Source organism: Capra hircus, chromosome 23 (assembly GCF_001704415.2).
Source record: "Capra hircus breed San Clemente chromosome 23, ASM170441v1, whole genome shotgun sequence".
NCBI classification, from domain to species: domain Eukaryota; kingdom Metazoa; phylum Chordata; class Mammalia; order Artiodactyla; family Bovidae; genus Capra; species Capra hircus.
In genome coordinates, this window is record NC_030830.1 from 30,483,213 (window position 1) to 30,503,433 (window position 20,221).

Below are 20,221 nucleotides of genomic sequence, written 5' to 3' on the forward strand. Positions count from 1 at the left end.
CCATCCTTCGTCTGAGAAAATAAAAATGTTACCTGATAGTGTGGCCTTCCAGTTCTCTGTATGTGTCCAGACAAATGGATGCTGAGTCCATATTCTGCTCCACATTGATTGTGTGTGTTTTATGCTGTGACAGAAATGTTTTTGTTTGAAAAAAACACATGCACACGTATTTCCCTGACATTCTTCCAATTTTTAGAAAAATATGTTCACATTTTTCCTACTGAAAACTTAGTTTCTTTCTGGGCAGATATATCATCTTTTTAAAAACCTTTCCCCCAAGATTTCTTTTTAAATGGTTCACAGTTAAATTTAAATTTCTATATTTAGGTAGAATTATGTTTATATACCAACCACCAGTATCCAGGAAATTCAGCGGTAAGGCTGACACATAGGGAGTTTATAGTCTGTTTCATAGTCTGTGTATTTAGACGAGGTTGGAAGCTTACTTAGCAAAATTGCTTGAACATCCAGAATTTCTTTAGTACAAATGCACTATTTGATTTCTTTGTAATTGTTAAGATAACAGTGTGTCACTTTTTAAAGATTAGTTCTTAGGAATATGTGTTAGATTTATTCCTTTCAAAGAAAGATGCATTCAGGAACAGCTTTTATATGTAAATATTTTTATAATATTGGATAGAGTTGGTTTGCTGCAATCACCATTGATCAAATTTGGAAGAAGTTACAGGCACATTTTTGTACCTTTTTCTCCAGCATCTTTATTTTTTTCAGCTGGATGTATTTTATATTCCTCCTAACTAATCAAAATAAGAAACTGGTTTTGCCTGTGCCAAAAAAATAGAACTATCATTTTTCACATTCTTTTATTTTCCAGGTCATTTTCAAGTAAGATTGTGTTTCTGGGACTTCTGAATTCCAGAAAACTCTCAACTTTGTAGATAGAACAGCCCAAATGAACATTTCAGGGGGAATCTAACTTTTCATGCAGTATGTTTTGTGTTGTGCATTCCAGATACAGTTAACTTTTTGTGTGTATGTGATTAGTGTGGAAAGAAATTAATGCAGTCCAGTATTATGATTTATGGACTGAATCCTTTGCCCACTGAAGACTTGCCAAAACTAAAACTATTTTTTTTTCCTTTGGATATTAGAAACAGCTACTGTTTTTGTTGATCTTTTAAAGTTCTGAATGGGCCTATTTCAAATCATACCAGCATGGGAGCTCAGATTAATAATATAGTTATTCAACTAGTGATACTGAGCAAAACCATTGCTCACATGGATATGAGGATAAAATTTCATAAAATTATTTTCAGGTGCATTAATGCATTTCTGGAAGCTGCACTTGATTTTTCTTTTGCATGAAAGAAATCAAGGATTTCTGTTACAGGTGGGCATATAAGTTAATTGCATTTTTTTATACCTTTAAACATAAGACATTTTGCTTTTTAAAGCAGTAATGTGATTGTTGAGTGATCCCCAAAGATTTTTAACTCTTAGTGTATTTATCTCTCTTGAGACATCATGACTGTAGTATATTTAATTTAGATTATTAAGAAAAATTTCCTTTGTTGTTAGTTACAGCAAGCTGCTGAAGTTTCTCAGCTTCGGGGAGCAAGAGTAATCTCTGCCGAAGATCTTCTGTTTCTGATGCGCAAGGATAAGGTAATGTAAAAGAATTTCACTGTATTGAAATGCCATACTTTGTGTTTAATTACACTTATGTAAGGAAGCTACCCTTGTTATATGGCTTCCATATTGGAATCATAAGTGTTGAACTCATGTTTGGAAATCATAGTTTGCACAACAACAAAATGGTTTACTACAACAGAATTGATTTTTTTTTTTTTTTACATGGACAAGGGCACTTATATAAAACTGCTGACAACTAATTCTCACTTATCCTTAACATATCTATTTAGACATTTTCATTGCTACATAAAATTCACTAGATCTTGACTGGGTACTTTGTTCTGGTAACTGGGATATAACTAAATGGCATATTTATTTTTCTAATTTTATACAGGATTGTAGATGTTCATAGAGTAGTTTTTCACTTGAAATACAAAGTTTTTTCTGTGACACTGGTTAATAGGAAAAGGCAAATCAATCAAGATGAATTGCAATAGCATAAAATATATACTCTTATTACTTAGGTTTTTTTTATTTGCTAGAGATCTGTCTTTGAACTCTGATATTAAACTATTTAAGCATATAATTTTGTCATAACTGTCTTCCATGAGTAGCTAGTTGAAAACATTTTGACTTTCCGCATGTTTTTAGTACAGTTTTCATCTAGAAGGTCCTTACATGTGGAGAAACGAGCTGAGTAACCACAGCATGTTATAGTAGCTGCTAACCCAGATGAGCACCCAGGGCTTAGTTCCTAATGCTCCATCTTTCATTTCTCCGTTGTTTTCCCCTGGTCTTTTAATTACACTTACTGATTTTTCTTTCACCATTTTTGTATGTTTGTGGCTCAGGTTTTTATCCGAAGGCATCCCATCTGACCTTCAGGATATCCTGTCTTTCTGATACCCATTACTTAATATTCATAAAAACCTTTCCTTCTAATTGATTGAAGATTGACTAAACTTGGATGAAGGATTTTCTCTTCTTTATGCAGTGGGATATACAAACTGCACCTCCACCAATCTACCATGAAATTTTATGAATTTTTAGTTCATTGACTCTTATGTGGTATGAGGACTACAAAGAGGAAAGAAATGTCTTTACTATCAAGAAGCTATAATCTGGTTTAAGAAATCTGTATCATTGAGTTGAAGAAGCATTTTGAGACACAGTGTTTTAAGGTTGTGCGATTAGAGGGAGAGTCTGTAAAATATGGTGGAATGGAGGTTTTCTGCCTAGGTTGAAACTCATGCAATTATATTAGAATGGAACTAACTAGGATGCAGGCTTAGTAATCAAGGCAAACCATGATTAGTATGATGGCTCTGGAAGTGAATAGGAAGGAAGGTTTTAGTGAGATAGTGAAGAGTAAGGCTATTCAGGAGCTAGTAACTTCACTAGGAAGACATAGAAGTAGGCACCATACAGGAAGTGGTGCTGAGAGGAAGGAGCCTGAATGTGCCCTTGGAGAAGCAGAGACTGTGAGCCAAGTTCTTTATGAAGACAGCTGGGTAACAGTGGAGTTAGCATCAGTCCTTTGCAGAATACCTCCCGTAGGTTTTTCTTTTTCATCAACAGAGGTAATCAGGCCAGCACAAAAAGTAGTCCACGTCAACACTTTTTCCTACCTCTTGGAGGAGTCAACGTTTTAAATCCTATGGACCCTTCAGGGACATATACCAATTGTCAAAGCCCTTCTAACTGGCCAGAAGGACTCTTAATCAGAATCTTTTAAGCAACCAGGAACATAGCTGTAATATGATAGTTGCCAGTGTTCTCATCTTTCTCCTCCAAATAATAATTTTCTTTATATGCTGACATGTTCCAAACAGAATTTAAAGTAGTTTACACAACTGTAATATAAGACAGAATCAAATCTAAAGTACTGAATGGAATCAGAGCAAAGAGAAAGGAGGGATAGCAAAGACCTGGATCCAGGTATATGTTTTTTCTCTTAATAATTCCAGTTTATATTCAAGTAGAAGTTGTTGACTGCCCACTGTAGTTTACATACTGCACTAGACAGCTTCACTCATTTTCTGATTTATTTCTGACAATATTCCTCTCAGGTAAGTACTTTACTTACCTTGTAAATAAGGAGATTGAGGTTCAAAGGTTATGTGTTCCTTCTGGCCCTGCTTGGCTCTAATTGTGAGACTATCCTGAACCTCAGTTTCCCTATATATAAAAAAAGATGATGATGTTTGTCTGTATCTCAGGGCTATCAAAAATATCAAATAAAATGCATGTAAAAGAGCTTTGTAAAATATGTTTCAGCTGCCATTAGGAATCTTAAACCTGAAGACCAGAACCCAGTAATCATCTACTCTAAGTGTAAGCATACAACTGGCAACCAGTTCTGTGTTCTTGCCTGGAAAATCCCATGGATAGAGGAGCCTGGTAGACTACAGTCCATGGGGCCACAAATAGTCAGACACGACTGAGCACACACATCAGTTACTTTTAAAGTTAAGCGGTATTGTAGTCTTCTAATAAACCTAAAAAAGCCTCAACTATCATTCATCAGCTTTGAGTTTCATAAAAAATACGTTTCTCAGATTACAGGATGTTTTCCAGAAATATAAAACATAAGCCAACTCTTCTAAATAAAAGATTCTCAGGGAATTAAAAAAAATAAATAAAAAAGGAAAGTGCTTGACTTCTTCAAACAGTTGTTGCAAACTTTTGTATAGGTGTTTATAAATCATTTTAAAAAATGAAATTTGGTCTTGACGGTGTACAAAATTCCACAAAGACAGTATTGTCAGCTTACTGTGGAGAATGTGATATTTATCGCAATCTTCAGAAGGAATTTAACAACAACAAAAAAAAAAACAAAAAATAAAATTAATTGTGATTCTGGAGTATCTGAATACCTTCAAATCAAATGTGCTTTTAAAAATGCTTGTGTTGTAGCTTTTATGTTGAATTTGATGACTAAACTTTATATTCATAGTACTATGCTGAGAATTGCTGTATTTTTCCAGTGGTCCTCGGGTACAAGTTTATTCTATTTAGTTATCAGTGTTCTTGTTGCTGTTGTTGATTCACTAAGTTGTGTCTGACTCTTTGCAACCCCACTGACTGCAGCACGCCACGCTCCCCTGACCTTTTCTTTATAGCATCAGATTTTACTTTCACCCCCAGACACATCCACAACTGGACATCATTTCCACTTTGACCCAGCTGCTTCATTCTTTCTGGAACTATTAGTAATTGCCCTTCATTCTTCCCCAGTAGCATAGTGGATACCTTCTGACCTGGGAGGCTCATCTCCCGGTGTCATATCTTTTTGCCTTTTCATACTGTTCATGGGGTTCTCTTGGCAAGAATACTGGAATGGGTTGCTATTCCCTCCTCCAGTGGACCACATTTTGTCAGAACTCTCCACTGTGACCTCTACATCTTGTATGGCCCTACATGGCATGGCTTCACTGAGCTACACAAGCCCTTTCACCACGACAAGGCTGTGATCCATGAAGGGGATTTAGTTATCATAGTAGATTTTAATCATTAAAATGAATATATGTGTAAAGTCTCTTCTTTACTTATTTCATATTTTTAATAGAAAAAACTTAGAAGACTGCTAAAATACATGTTTTTCCGAGACTACAAATCAAAGATTGTCAAAGGCATTGATGAGGATGATCTTCTGGAAGGTAACTTAAAGCACTAAACTAAAACTTATGTGACACCTGTATGCCGATGACACATTTATACAGAGTTAGCTTAGATAACTCCCATCAGAGTTCAATGTATGTCCTTCTGTTAAATATGTAGTTTAGTAACTGTCCAAGTATTTATATAGTCAGTACTTAAATCTTGTGATTTTTCCAATTGTGTGACTTCAGAGTAATCTGTTATTTTATTCTTCTTTTAATAAAATAACCTGCTTTACTTCAAAATATCATGAAACTGAGAAAATTGTGCCGATTTAAAACATAATTGATTTTAGCAAATATAATTTTTCTGTTGTGAATGTAGGGAGCCTGAACTATTATATCTTTGAAATTGACACATATGGTTTTTTGTTAATTTATTATAGAAAGTATCTGATATATTTTATACTGTAAAGTCACATCATTTTAATGTTATTATTTTCGGGCTGTTTGAAATCTAACCAGAAATCTGACACAAAGTGGGAATTTTTCCTTAGCTGACTTTCCAACTTAATTCCCTGTTTTAGGATATTTAGAAAAAATATTTATGTTGCAAAAATCAAATACTGATAAGCTGAAAACAGATAATTACTAAATAATACTAATCAAAATAAATGTTTGTGTTTTTAGAAATAACACATCTACTTTGTATTGAATATGGTCACTGTATAGTGGTATCCTTTGCTAGTGATAAAGTAGCTAAACAAACTCTACTGTATTAAGGACAATTCCAGAAAATTGCTCAGAACCAACTAAAGAGTTAACTGACTTTGAAAGAGGACCAGTTACTTTCATTAATCCTCAACAGATCCGCAAGAGTAATAGCTGTGTCAAAAAAAAAAAAAATACTGATCAAACATTTAATTAGTATTGTCTACTTCATATTCCTACAGTTCTCATACAATTTAACTCCTGCAAAATAGTTCTCCAAATGAATTTAAATGCTTTCATTTATGGTGAGCATGAAGAACACAGACTTGGAGCAAACAGACCTAAATTCCTGTTAATCCCGGTTCTCTGCTTTCCTTCTAGAAGCATCATTGAGGGTCACTTTTCTCATTTGAAAGCCAGAAATTATATTACTGGCCATTACAGTTCAATATGATATATGAGAAGCACCTGATACACTCCTGCCGCTGAATCAATGATGGCTGTTAATACGATGCTTTGAACACCAAGAACCTCAGACTAGTATTCAGTTTTACTCACACTGTCATATGTCAGTTTGATGCCCTCTCCTCCTCAATTTATTTCAAACCTCTCCACTTTATCATTTAAATTTTGTAATTTCGTGTGCCTTATGCAACATGGAGGTTAGGGGTGCCAGCTGTCTCTACAGTTAAATTTGCCAAAAACTTTACAATTGGCCCTCATATACACTGTTCTGAGTCCCCATACTCTCCAGCCACGTAGAGCCATGTAGTATGCATCTAGTGGAAAAAAAAATCCAGGTTTAAGTGGATACACGTGTTTCAAACTTGTGTTCTTCAAGGGTACACTGTAGTTGATACAGTTTATAAAATAAAATGCTCGGGTAAAATACATTTAATACTGAAGTGGGTCTTCTGGAATGGCCAAGTGAGGACTGTGGTAGACTCTTTGCCCAAAGAAACACATTTAACTCATGAGAATGAAGAAAAATAATAGTTAAAAAAAATAAATAAAATAAAAAATAAAATCTCTAGTAACTGTTCTTAAGGGCAGACAGCAAATGGAGAAACATATTCAGAAACAGTCTACTAAATCTCATTAAGAACAGTGAGAATCTGTTGCCTTTGAGCCACAGTCTGCTCTCATCACCTCTCTCCTCCCTTCCTACCCTGGTGCCCCAGCTCAAAGTGATACAGGCTTTACTCTGGGTACATGCGTCCAAGAACACTGGGCCCCTGCTTCTCTACCCCCTAATCTAGGGTGACAGTTTCACCCCAGGAAGGGCAGGAGGTCAGCCTCTCTTGTCTTCTTCAGCTCTGTGTTGCAGAACTTCAACTGTGTAGGCAAGCACAGCTACAAGGACTGTGACTGTCACTCATCCTCTAGTAATAGGGAAGCTCTCAGGTTGCCCCATCTTGACTTGCTGCTGCTGTTGCTAAGTCTCTTCAGTTCAGTTCAGTTCAGTTTAGTTGCTCAGTCGTGTCCGACTCTTTGCGACCCCATGAGTCGCAGCACGCCAGGCCTCCCTGTCCATCACCAACTCCCGGAGTTCACCTTCAGTCGTGTCCAACTCTGTGCAACCCATAGACGGCAGCCCACCAGGCTCCCCAGTCCCTGGGATTCTCCAGGCAAGAACACTGGAGTGGGTTGCCATTTCCTTCTCTAATGCATGTAAGTGAAAAGTGAAAGCGAAGCCACTCAGTCGTGCCCAACTCTCAGTGACCTCAGGGACTGCAGCCTATTAGGCTTCTCTGTCCATGGGATTTTCCAGGCAAGTGTACTGGAGTGGGTTGCCATTGCTTTCTTCACATCTTGACTTGCTCACAGGGAGTAAACTTCACACCAGAAGAGACAAGCCTTGAAGACAGGAGTCTGAATCTCTAACGAGGTCCCCCCTCTTAGATCCAGGACAGGCTTTCTTGGAGTACTGCTCTTCCCAACTCCAGCTTTAGTACAGAAGTGCAGAGATTCAGCCAGTAAGAGAGAGCCTTAATAGCAGAGAGCTCTACAGCTCTTCCTGCAGGGACTGACTCTTTGGAAAAGAGCATTTGGAAGGTCTTGACTAAGAGTGTTTTAAAACAATGGAGATCCTGGTGGTGAACCAATAAGAGGAAGCTGGTCACTCTGATACTAATAACAACACAGAAGACAGTGCACCAGCTTAAAGTTTTGACAAAAGAAAGCAGTAGCTAAGAAGAGCAATAGCTAAGAAGACCCCCTCCTGGGGTCAGAGCAAAACTTACAGCCTGGTCAGCCTTGACTCTGCAGAGTGACCCAAATTATTTAGATCAGTCTGTGGAGCAATTTGTGCTCAATAGTATTATTGAAACAGCAGAACTCTCAGCCAGCAGTTAGTGGAAGCTAACAGCTGTGTATGATACAAATAGAGTCAGACCAGCCAGAAACTTAATGGAGAGAAAAGTGACAGCAAAAGAGAACCTGCTTAAAAACCGCAATCATTCCTGGTGGTGGAGTAAGCTCTTCACATGCTCGAGGCTGTGCTATCTGAAGAGCAACACTGAAGGCTAAAAAAGAGACTTATTTGCACTAGTCCAGCCAAGTCACTAAACAAACAAACAAACAAACAAAAAAAAAAAACAAGCAAATGATGACAACAAGCCCCAGGATGGAAAGGGAATTATTATCTAGAGTTGCTCTAGTATATTTCCTAAAATATCCATTTTCATCAACAGCAACAACAACAAAATACTAGACATGCAAAAAAACAGATATATATGATCCATAAAAAGGACAAGAAAAAGCAGATAAGACAAAGTACCTTTGAGGAGGTCCAGATGTTGGGCTTCACAGACAAAAACTTTAAATAGCTATTATAAATACATTCAATTTTTTGGAGTATAAAAAACTCCAATACTTTGGCCACCTGATACAAGGAACTGACGTATTGGAAAAGACCCTGATGCTGGGAAAGATTGAAGGCAGGAGGAGAAGGGGACATCAAAGGATGAGATGGTTGGATGGCATCAGCAACTCGATGGACATGAGTTTGAGTAAGCTCCGGGAGTTGGTGATGGACAGGGAAGCCTGGCATGCTGCAGTCCATGGGATTGCAAAGAGTCAGACATGACTGAGTGACTGAACTGAACTGATAAATATGTTCAAAAGACTTAAGGAAACCATTTGTAAATATAACAAAAGAAAGGTATGGTTACAGTGTCTCACAAAATAGAGGATACCAATTAAGAAATAGAAATTATATTAATAGAAACAAGTAGAAATTAAATCCACATGCATACACACACACATCCCAGAGGGTATCTATAAATGTAATTATGTAGGTAAATAGAAAATATGACTGTGTTAGCAATTATATTAATATATATAACTGTACTGTCAAGTCTGTAGCATACAGATATGTAGTATATTTGATAGTAGCAACATAGGTGGGTGATAACAAAGTTGTATTGGAGCAGGGAATGACAGTTTTTATTCTCACTCTAAAATGTTAGGGTTGTCTTTATTTGGTATATGAGTACGTAATTTGTCACATTAAAAAATAATCCAGTTCTTACTAAGTCACACTGATACCTTTGTGTATTAAACTGTACTAATTACGTATTATATGTTACATTCCTTCCTGACTTTTTGCAGTTACCTTCTTAGAGTTTTGTTTTGCTTTTAAGTATGATAGTTTTATCTCTTATGAGAAAAAGAGTAAAATCTCATCCCATAGATTTTACATAGATTGTCATAGTAATGTACCTAGTATTTTCTTCTTTTAATTTCAAGTTGCAATCCTAATGCCTTTTATTTATGTCTTTGTTTTTATTTTCTCAATTGGGCTTGCCATAGCAGGATTCTTTTTCCAAATCTGACAGGCTTTTTTTTTTTTTTTTGGTAAGAAATTTTAATCAATCTATAAATACTTACTGTAGCAATTGATTATTTGGTATTATTCTCTCAATCTTATTCATGACATAAGTAGGTGATTCAGTTCTGTAAGACATTATGCTTTTTTTTGGATACAAGGGTTCTCCTTTGGAAGATTATTTTGAGAGAATTCCAATTTTGAATTTTATATGCAGTATTCCATACTTAATGGTTAGGACTGATGTAAACCTATTTAAGAATATTTTGTTTTTCCTTCCTTTATCTTCATGAAGACAAATTGAGTGGCAGCAATAATGTAAACAAAAGACAGAAAATCGCTCAAGACTTTCTCAACTCTATTGACCAAACAGGAGAACTCTTGGCAATGTTTGAAGATGATGAAATTGATGAAGTTAAACAAGAAAGAATGGAGGTATAGTACATGCTTCCCTTGTTAGAGTAACAGAAGAACCATTGCAATGTGTGTAATACTGGATTATTCTGTTCTTATGTCCCTTAAATGTTTGTCTGAATTGTCCAGATCAGTGGTTTCATGTCTGAAGCAGCATTGTGCAGTGAAGTAGTCCTGGGAAGGATGTCAAACTCTGCCTTCATAGCTGACTTTGGGAAACAGCTTCAGTCCCCTGTTTCTTTGTTTCCACCTTTGAATATGAGTAGATTTCCCTAAGCTTCCTTCTGGATTTTACTTTTACTGATATTATTTTCTTCCATAAAAGCTAGTTTATAATTAAATAATTTACTTAGTTTTTGTACCAAACCGTCCAGTTATCTTTGTGGGCAAAACTAATTCTTACTGCTTTTGTGTTGACATATGGTATGAAGAGCTATATTTTCCAGCATGTAGTTGCAGGCTATGGTTGGCCTCACCGGCTAAGGTAGTATCCAGGGCAATTACATGCTTTATATTGCTGTAAAGCAATGTCAGTGACAAGTGCTTGGATTCCCTGGGCATGTTTTAACAATGGATAAGAAAAATTGTATGCCTTCTATGTACCCTAGCTATTTATTCATAAAATTGTTTCCTTAAATATTATACTTTGGAAAAACAAAAGTAGTGACTGATTTCATTTGAGTGCCTTTCAATATATAAGGCGTTATTCTTATCATTCTTATATGCTTTTACATGCTTTTAAAAAAAAAAAAAAAACCCTCCATTTTTCCCCTTCTCTTTAAATTGGGCAAGAGAGGTAATTCCAGAGTTCTGAAAGATTGTGCTAAGTGCTGACTTTATCATAGTCTCTATGCATGCTAAAAATATAATTATTTCATGTTAAATTTTGGAGGAAGTCCAGTAGACATCCATGCTTTATAAAATTTAACAGCCTTCTTTCAAGAATTAGTATGCTTAGATCATGAGCTGTGATCTAAAGGCAGTGTTCTTCTTAGGTATCAATTACCTTAGAAATGTGTGGTTATCTTGGTTTGAGGCAACTGCAAATGATTTTAGTTCAGCTTTGCCTTGGGCAAAAAACATGCTCAGTTGTCCAAAGCAGATGATAAACATATATTTCTGATGTCATTATGGCCTAAACAGGATATGATTGTTTAGTGGCATGGTTTTACTTATGATGCATTATGCAGAGAGCAAATATTGTTTATGCTTTATTGTTTTAAACATTTTTACATTATACAAATGGGCATTAAGAAAAATTTATTAAGAAAGGACTATACAGAAAACATTAGTGAAATTGAACAAGTAGCTCTTTCAATTTTGACAGGAAAATCTCTGTCAACCAAGTCTATTGCCCAGAAGGGCATTCCACAATCAAGGAGAAGAAGAGAAATGGAGCATGTTGTAACAGTAAGCTCATAATAGCAGGCTACTGTGGGCCTGGAAAACTGATGAGTCAGTAAGGTACAAGTTCAAATGAATCAAATATTTGGAAATGTAGGGCAGAAAAAGCTTAGGAGCTCATACGGTTTAAATTTCTCTTCCCTATAGTTATATTATATATTGCATAGTGGTGACCAGGATAATAAAATATCAATAGTTGATACAAACAATTGCAGTCAAAGTCAGCTTCATCTATACAAGAAAAGTTAAGATTGCCAGCTTCTCCAAGCCTTGAATCATAACTAAAATCTCTAACCAAAATAACAAAGAGTAGTTTTGAGATTCTATTCATCCAAATAACAGAACTTAAACTGGATAAAAAATGCTGAACTTGTAGACAAAACTGTAGACAGTAGAAAGTGGAACCGTTAAGAGCATAGTCCTTGCCTGCTTCTAATTTGACAGGTTATAGTTTCAAGCGTAAACCACAACTGTGGCAGTCCATATGAAACCACTTTGGACTCACAGACTGCAATCCCTGGCTTTTAAAGTGCAGTAGAGTAATCAGTCCTGGCATCACTCAGTGATTCAATTTTCCTCTAAGCATCACTTACAGTTGTAGAAACTTTGTTTACTACCTTCTCCCCTAGAACGTATGAAAATGGTATAGACCTACCAACAAAGCTTATTATTGTTTTTTTTCTTTTTTGTTTCATTTAACTGTAATTGAGAAGAGAAAAAGAAATATATAGACATAAAAACTCTCTTGGGACCCTAGCTTTTTCTCAAAACATTGAGGAAGCGTATGAAAAACTGAGTTCTTTCCTGTTCTTTTCAGCTGATTTGTGTGTGTGCTTGGCTTTGTGTTTTACTCATCATTTGCTTCGTTAAGTATTATATATTTGAAATATAAAAAAGTCTAAATTTTTATGTCCATTTTTTATATCTGCTTGCTAGTCCATCATCATATTAAGTTAACTAACTCATACTCCATTTATCTTTCCCCATCACCAACACTTTGGTGAATGAATAGTAGAGATCTATGACCCATGACCTCTGAAGACCCCTCTTAAATTATCAAGTGTAGATTAAACAATGTTCAGAATTGCTTTAGTATATTTGAGAGACTAGGAAAGAGAAGCAGGGAAATAATAAGCATAATACATATAAATACAACTCCCCTCCAAGCACCTTTCAGACCCCCTCTACCCACCGCCAGAAAGACCCAGGTGTGCTTGACTGTTGATCCTGTTTCTTGCATCCCAGTCTTCTGAGATCTAATCAACTAAATGTGACTATCAACCAAGGCCAAGAAAGGATCACTAAAGCCTGCAGGTAGCTTTGCATTTTCTTAACAAAGGACCTGTGGTGACTCACATAAGAGCCTCACATATGAGCCTCAGCTAAGACCCTGCTGCTCTACTCATTAACCAAGTAAAATATCCTGTCTAATGAGCTGCTAGGGTTTGTGAAGGAGGTGTAAATAAGGAACACTAAAAAGAAAATTGAGTAAATTCTCTACTTTCTGACTAATCCTCAAAAAGGTAAAATAAACAGGGGACCAAAGTTCAGAGCTCACCAAAGGGCAGCCTTTAAACAGCTTAGGGTGCTGAAAATCCCCAGTGACTGTTTATTGTTTGTTTTTAACTCAGAGGCCTAATCCTGGAATCTAGAAAGAAAGTAGAATGGAATACGTAAAATTTGAGGCAGCTTAAAGATTGTTTAAAACTGACTGAAAGTTGAATAAGACCTCATGTGCCATCTGAATTGTACTGATAGGATGACCATGCTCTGATTGGCTTAGCCTAAGTCATATGCTCCATCTCCAAAGAGGGGGCAGTTAACCTCTGTAAAAGCATGAGTCCCTGCAGCTTTAAGAAGAAGGAATAGGTGCTGAAAAGGCAGACACAAAGGTCCTTAAGGATAAAGGACCTCTCATTATGTGTAAGAATTGGCAGAGGAGATATGTCATAATCTTGACTCTCTGCTCAAATCTCTGGGACTTTTTCCCTTAGAGACAGCATGTTAGAATGAGTGGAAATCATTTTCTTTGGTTTTAGGCAAACCATCCATCCATCCGTCCTTCCACTCTTTAATTCATTCAGCATTTGTCTGAGCTTCTTTTGTAAATCAGTCACTGTACTAGGTCCTGAAGTTACAACTATAAAAAAGACAAAATATGGTTTCTGCCCTCACAGGCCTTTAGTAATAACTGGCAAATCAAAAGCTAGCTGAGTACACTGGTAAGGGGAGTACAGGCTCAATAAATGTTTGGCATTTTTATGACTATTTCTGTATTTGGTCTTGAATTTTGAACCTTCTTAGTAGATTATTTGTTGTGTGATGAAGACATGTATATTCTATTTCACTTGCTGTATTATTTGAAATTTTGTTTATTCTGAAGTAAAGCACATGTCTTCTTCAAGAAATATTTTGTGATTAACTTCAGAGTGGTTTATACAACTAGCTTCAGTGTGGTTTGTTGAAGAGGACACAAAACAGAATAATAGTACTAGGGTCCATTTTGAAACGTAAAATAGTGTGATAGTCAGGATCCGTTTCTGAAAGAGATTCATCAAAAGAACACATCACTGTGTCTTTTTTATTCATTTCAAGGTAACTTTTGTTCAGATAATCTAAAAATACTCTGTGAAATTGTTCTTCGGGGAATACTAATAGAAATACCCCCAAAATCTTTGGTAATTCTAGCTAGCACAGAGCAGAATTAATGTAACTTAGTGTATATTTTTCTGGCCTAGAAACTGCAGACCAGGGAGCGTTACATGACTTTAGGAGAACCCAAAGGTTGGTATGATATATAACTCTGAAACTAATTTCCAGCTCTGTCAAACTACTTTTTATCCCCACCTTCAGATTATTGGGCTTCCCTTGTGGCTCAGATAGTAAAGAATATTCCTGCAGTGCAGGACCTGGGCTTGATCTCTGGGTCAGGAAGATCCCCTGGAGAAGGAAACAGCAACCCACTCCAATATTCTTGCCTGGAGAATCCTAGGGACAGGGGAGCCTGGTGGCTATAGTCCACGAGGTCACAAAGAGTTGGACACAGCTGAGGGACTAACACTGATTATGGAATGGTAGAGACCTGTATATTCATTGCAGTAAAACATCTGGAGAAGACATATTTCAATCAATGACATGAAGAGTAGATTACAAGTCTCATAACAATAGAATATTCCCTAACTCTTACCCACGTCCTTATCATCCTGTAGGTTAATACATCAGATTTGACAGATGTTCCTCAAAGAATTCATTCAGGCTTTTCTTATCCATGTGAACTATGAGCTGTGAACTAGGGTAAAGTCAGACTTCTGTTTTGCTCAGAGTGCCCCACGTACCAGCTGTGAAACCAGAAGTGGTTGGGTGATGATAGCAGTGTTTTGATCATTCTCTCACATTTAAGATGCTTAATCTCTTGGATTAAGCTGAACTGTAGAAAAATTTTAGAGCAAAATCAGTCAAATAAACAACTACCGTCTCTATGATTAAAAAAATTCAGTATCACATTCCAAGTATCATCTTCCACCTTCAGAGTCATTGAGGATTTTTTACTATTTAATGTCTGGGTAAAATTGAAAAAAAAAATATATCTTCCCTGCCTAGTCTATTAAGGAGCAAAATACACGGTGACAGCATTGAAGCAGTATTCATAGTAGTCATATTTCCCTTAACCCAAATCAGGACTTGCCATCCGACGTCCATTGGTATCTTTTGTTTCGGAGACAGTGTATGTATTTTAAATCTGGCCTTGGTAGTAAAATACAGAAACAGTGATGGCCATCCACTTCCACCTTCCTCACCAGAAGTTTCAGCTTCAGTAAAGTAGAGCATCATTTGCTGGGGGGAAAGATGCACAGCAGTGATGCAAACCGACCATCCGTATCTCCCCGGCTTTGCTGCACCACACTGTTGAGTCTTGTTAAGTGCACTTTGTAGGCTGCACTGTTCAGTCTTGATTTTCCTCCTAACACCTCTGATGACACTGTCCAATTAAGTTTTTAATAGAATCAATCAATATTTTCTTTCTCAAATAATTTCACCTTACCCTTTTGAAAATGAAATCCTTTACTTTTAAAAGATACATTTCAAGGATTTCCTTAGAGATCAGTCTGCTAGCTTGTTTATAAAACACCTTGGCAGAGAAGAGTTTTAAAATATCATCGAGTTTAAGAACACCACAGGACTTACCACTAATTTACATTTAATGTTTATAGTTCTCAAATTGTGGCTGTTGTAATAACCAAAATATTTTTGTCCTGAATATTTTGTAGATTATGTTTCCCTATTCTTTCTCCTTCACCCGAATTCCCCACAGTAGGTGGGCAGATTTTTGTTACGTAGCCTGGCTTTTATTTATCTTTTCTGGTTTAATCTCAACAAGTCAGTCCTTCTAAATATGAAAATAAATGTATTCTGTGGAAAGAGTTTTGTCTTTTCAATGCCATCATTTATTGAGTGGAATTAGACTATCATTGATTGTGTGGTTAGGTAATTTCCTTCTGTTCCTTTATTTGCATCCTTGCTAAGGAGCTGCCTTAAGATCAGTTCTTATTGTTGCCACCACCTTATGGTAAATCATGCAAATCAAGCTGCATTAGCAATTAGACTTACCCTTAGATCATTGTATTCCTCATTTAGAAATAGGAATTTTGGAGTAAGCTATAAATATTTAGTGATCAATGTAATCTGGTGCATGTGGATGGCTGTTAGGAATTCTCCTGTTTATTAAGGATTGGTTCAACGGGCAGATCAGATCCTGCCAGGCTTCTGCTGTTCCTGACTCCGTTTTCTGTAGAAAAGTCTTAACTCCCTAGCACATTATTCATGCATCTTTAATAATATGGCCCCAACAAACTTTTTCATGTTCATCTCGCACCATTCCTGCTCCTCCTCTTTGCCCATATTACTTCCCGAAACACACATGTATACACACACACAAACACACGCACACTGCCATCACCACCCCACACTATTTAAGGAGCCCCTTGAACTTGCAGTTCCCTAAATAGGCATTCATCTTTTCTTCCCTTCCGTTAATCTTTCTCCATCTGGCCGCATCTGAGTTCTGATATTTTAGTATGTGAAAGATTATAACTAGTTGTTTTTTGCTTAGTTTGACTTACTAAATAAGGTCCTTGAGAGCATGGGCATACTGTACTTTCATATCGTCTGTACCCAGCACAGTGGCTTGAACATTATAAACTTTCATTAACTATTTGTCCAAATAAGGGGAATTAATAGGTGACATATGTAAATATTATTAGTCTATCCTTTGGACAACCTGAATTTTTTCTCTTCTGCTAAAAGAATGCAGTTTCCAGGTATATAAAATTAGTCTTTTCTTCTCATTTACATAGGATTACAAAAAAAGCTGTATACCTTTATGAAGGTTTTGTACCAGGAATTCTTCAACACACCTTTTAAGGTGCCTTCCAGTTGCAAATAGTTTTCATTGTTTGAATAATCTCCTGTTTAATTTAGAGTAGTGGCTTTTCCACAGCTCTAGCTGTAGAAGTTCTCCTAACCACACTGCCTCAGTATTTACCTGCAGTGTTCAGATATGTCTACAGGCTGATCCTGAGCATCAGTTTTAATTTTAATGAACAGATTTTTTTTCAGATGAACCAATACCATCTGTGACCACTGGTTTATTCCCTCTAGTTGTCAGTTCAGAACATTTGGCAATAAATGCTATGCACTTCTTGTGTATTTGCTATTATAAGATTTTACAGTTTAGCATCTTCAAATGATAGCATATACTTGTTCACTCCTCTGATCCATTAAATAACTTCTCTGGACAGTTCTGTTAGTTATTGGCTGATTTCTACTTAGAAAATAGTTTGAATTTGTAGATGCCTTTTAAGTTACTGTTTAATTTCTTGTGGCATGGAAATCTTGCATCTCCACATTTGCTCTATCACATCTTGTTGATAGAGCCTTCAGCATGTCCAGGTCTGGATCTCTTGTTCCAGTGAACACCTAAGTTTGTTACAACTTTGCCTGTCTTTAATGTTAGTCTTTCTGAACCAGTTAGTTTGGTATAATTGTCTTAAACAGTATATTAATATTTTTTCCCTTAATTTCTTTCAATTGATGATATTACCCTTATTTACATAGCACATGCATTTGTATCTTCTTTTATTCTTCCTCAGTGTTTTGCTTCCTCACCTGTTCTCATTAATTCTTTTTTATTTGTAATTTCAGAGTTAACCTGTACGTAATTCTTTCAGTGGTTATTTTTAAATTCTGAGGAAGCATAAATCTGTACGTCTCAGTTTATGGCCCTTAAAAATGAAGTAGCATTTTTTTACTTTGTGTGTGTGCCAGCCCCTGTACTAGATCGTGGGGACATGGTATTCCCAATACAGTTGTTTCCTTGACAAAACATGTAATACACCAGAGAAACAGATATAGTAGTGATAACTACAGAATCCTGTGTAGACTTAGTACACACCACACAGTGTTCTAAACCTTGTCACAGACATCAGCTCCTGTCTGCCCTTGGGATCAGTTCTGTTATTATCCTCTGTTTGCAAATGAGGACCCTAAAGTACTTGCTGAAGATCACAGTTAAAAGGTAAAAATGCTAGGAAGGAAAACTCATGGGTGCAAGCACTGTTCTGGAAAAGGAAAATAGCAGAAAAGTGTCCTATTTCTTCCATCTTGGAAAAATTGATCTGGAAGCAGTTCCTTGAGTTGTATATGGTTACTAGCCTCCCGAGCTTCAAGGCAAAGAAGCTTATTTGCTTTACTTTTGCTTTTCTTTGGCTATTTCAGGTAATGGCTGAAAAAAATCACATATTTTAAAAGATAAGAGATTTATCATATTTGTTTTACAAATGTGAATCTTTGTTATCTTAAATCCACGATTTTCAAAACCATGGTTGATATGAGAGAGCACTGTTTCTTCTTTCAAAATGTTTAAAAATACTTGCAGGGCCAAGGACACTTGGTTATTTACATATTGATGTGAATTACATTGCTTACCTCTTAATCATCTGCTGAAAGGGATTTCTTTAAAGACTTTTGGTCAGCGAGGGGTAAAGGTATTTACCCCTTGAATTTTAGAGAAATTTAAGGGTAGAGAACATTACGTGATGTGCTATGTTCTATTTCTTTGGGAAAGAGAAGATTCAAGAGAGATATTCTAGGAGGTTGATGTTTCAGAAATAAAATAAGATGTCAGCTTTGTGTTTTTATAATTTTGCATAATTCTGGACAAGGACCAAATTCTCTTAATTAATTATGCCTCTTCTGATCCTTACATAAACTGGATACAGTCCAGATACATATGGGTTAAAGAGGTTTTTGTAAGATTACTTCAGAACCTACGCACCATTTAAAACAATATTTCTATGAGAAGGTGCAGCCTGAATTCAGAACACACTTTTAGGATTTAAGTTGGAAGATTTCGTATTTTTGTTTTAAAAGTTAAGTTTTATGTGTTCACGAATTTTCAGTACAATAGAACTGCTTCGGATCTCTAGAAACTGTTTTATCCAGCTTGTTTTCTCTGGTAACAAAACTACTAGTATCAGAGGCCAGTAAAAAATTTTGGCACCTCCACCTAAGTTGTTTTTATAAGGTTATTTAGGATGATCATACTCCCTACTGAGTAAAGGACTTAATGATTCCATTCAAGACTTTACATAATTTATGTCCAAGCTGCTGGCAATGTTCTGGTGGTAAATTAAAGATGTATATTAATTTACTGTGCTATTAAATAAAAGAAGTGTTGGTTACGCACAGCAAAGAGATCCTTTTTTTTTTTTTTTTCAAGATGACAGTACAAAGTTATTCTGGGAGTTACACGTCAATAAGAGTTGCCACTCTTCTTTCTGTAATTGGTGTACAGAGTGTATAGACACCATGGATTCATTCAGAGGCAGGCAATGACAAGCTAAATTTATAAATTCACTTATAACCCATATGATACGTTGTTTAGAAAAATATTGAGCTCTGCATACAGACAAATTTTATCGTGAGAGTATCTGTATCTTCTAAGCAACCCAACAAAGGAAATATAGCTGGGCCTCAGGAACTGCAAAGCAGGTACCAATGAAATCAGCGTTCTGTTCACAGCTTCTGATCTCCTGCTTCTCTCTCTGCACAGGCTTCATTTTTCTTTTCGAGTTGATTGACATTTTTTACCGCCTGGGTAACGCTCTGCGAGCACGTACTCCCAAGTTAGCTTTTTCACCTGGAGAGAGGCAGACCCAACCCTCTGGGATAGGAATCTCAAATCTCAGTACATGGCCTCTGATTGACCTGGTTCGTTTTGGGTGACCAGGCAGGTAGCTGGCCACATGGCTGGAAGGCAGGGCCGCACAGTAACCACTCAGCTGTGGAGGCTTGTAGGGCAACCTTGTAGCAATGGAGGCAGCCAGTGCCGTGGACGCTCACTACCTCCAGGCAGCCCTCCACTCGTCCACTCATCATTTCTAGCCTGCACACACATTCGCTAGATCCAACTTTGAGACTCTCAGTGTCTTCCTTCAAAAATGATTATATAATTTTAATCTAAATCTAATTTCCTTTTAAAAGCTACAACGGATACTCTCCAGTTATCTTAGACTTAAAAGAACATGGCTAATAAAAGAGTAAATATAAAAATCCCACTAAAGTTCCCAGAATGACAAAGAAAGTAAAATATTCTTCAGTCAAGCCTTTTCTC

General features: G+C 36.5%; 1 protein-coding gene across 3 annotated transcripts in view; it reads left to right on the top strand.

Moving 5' to 3' along the window:
- The window catches only part of SUPT3H (SPT3 homolog, SAGA and STAGA complex component), a 398,573-nt gene that overhangs the window by 259,276 nt on the left and 119,076 nt on the right, over positions 1-20,221 (top strand). For all 3 annotated transcript variants that reach the window (XM_018038799.1, XM_018038800.1, XM_018038801.1), the window contains exons 4-6: positions 1,540-1,626; positions 5,162-5,252; positions 10,028-10,167. In XM_018038799.1, the coding sequence (XP_017894288.1) occupies positions 1,540-1,626; positions 5,162-5,252; positions 10,028-10,167 (318 nt within the window). The remainder of the gene's footprint in view (positions 1-1,539; positions 1,627-5,161; positions 5,253-10,027; positions 10,168-20,221) is intronic.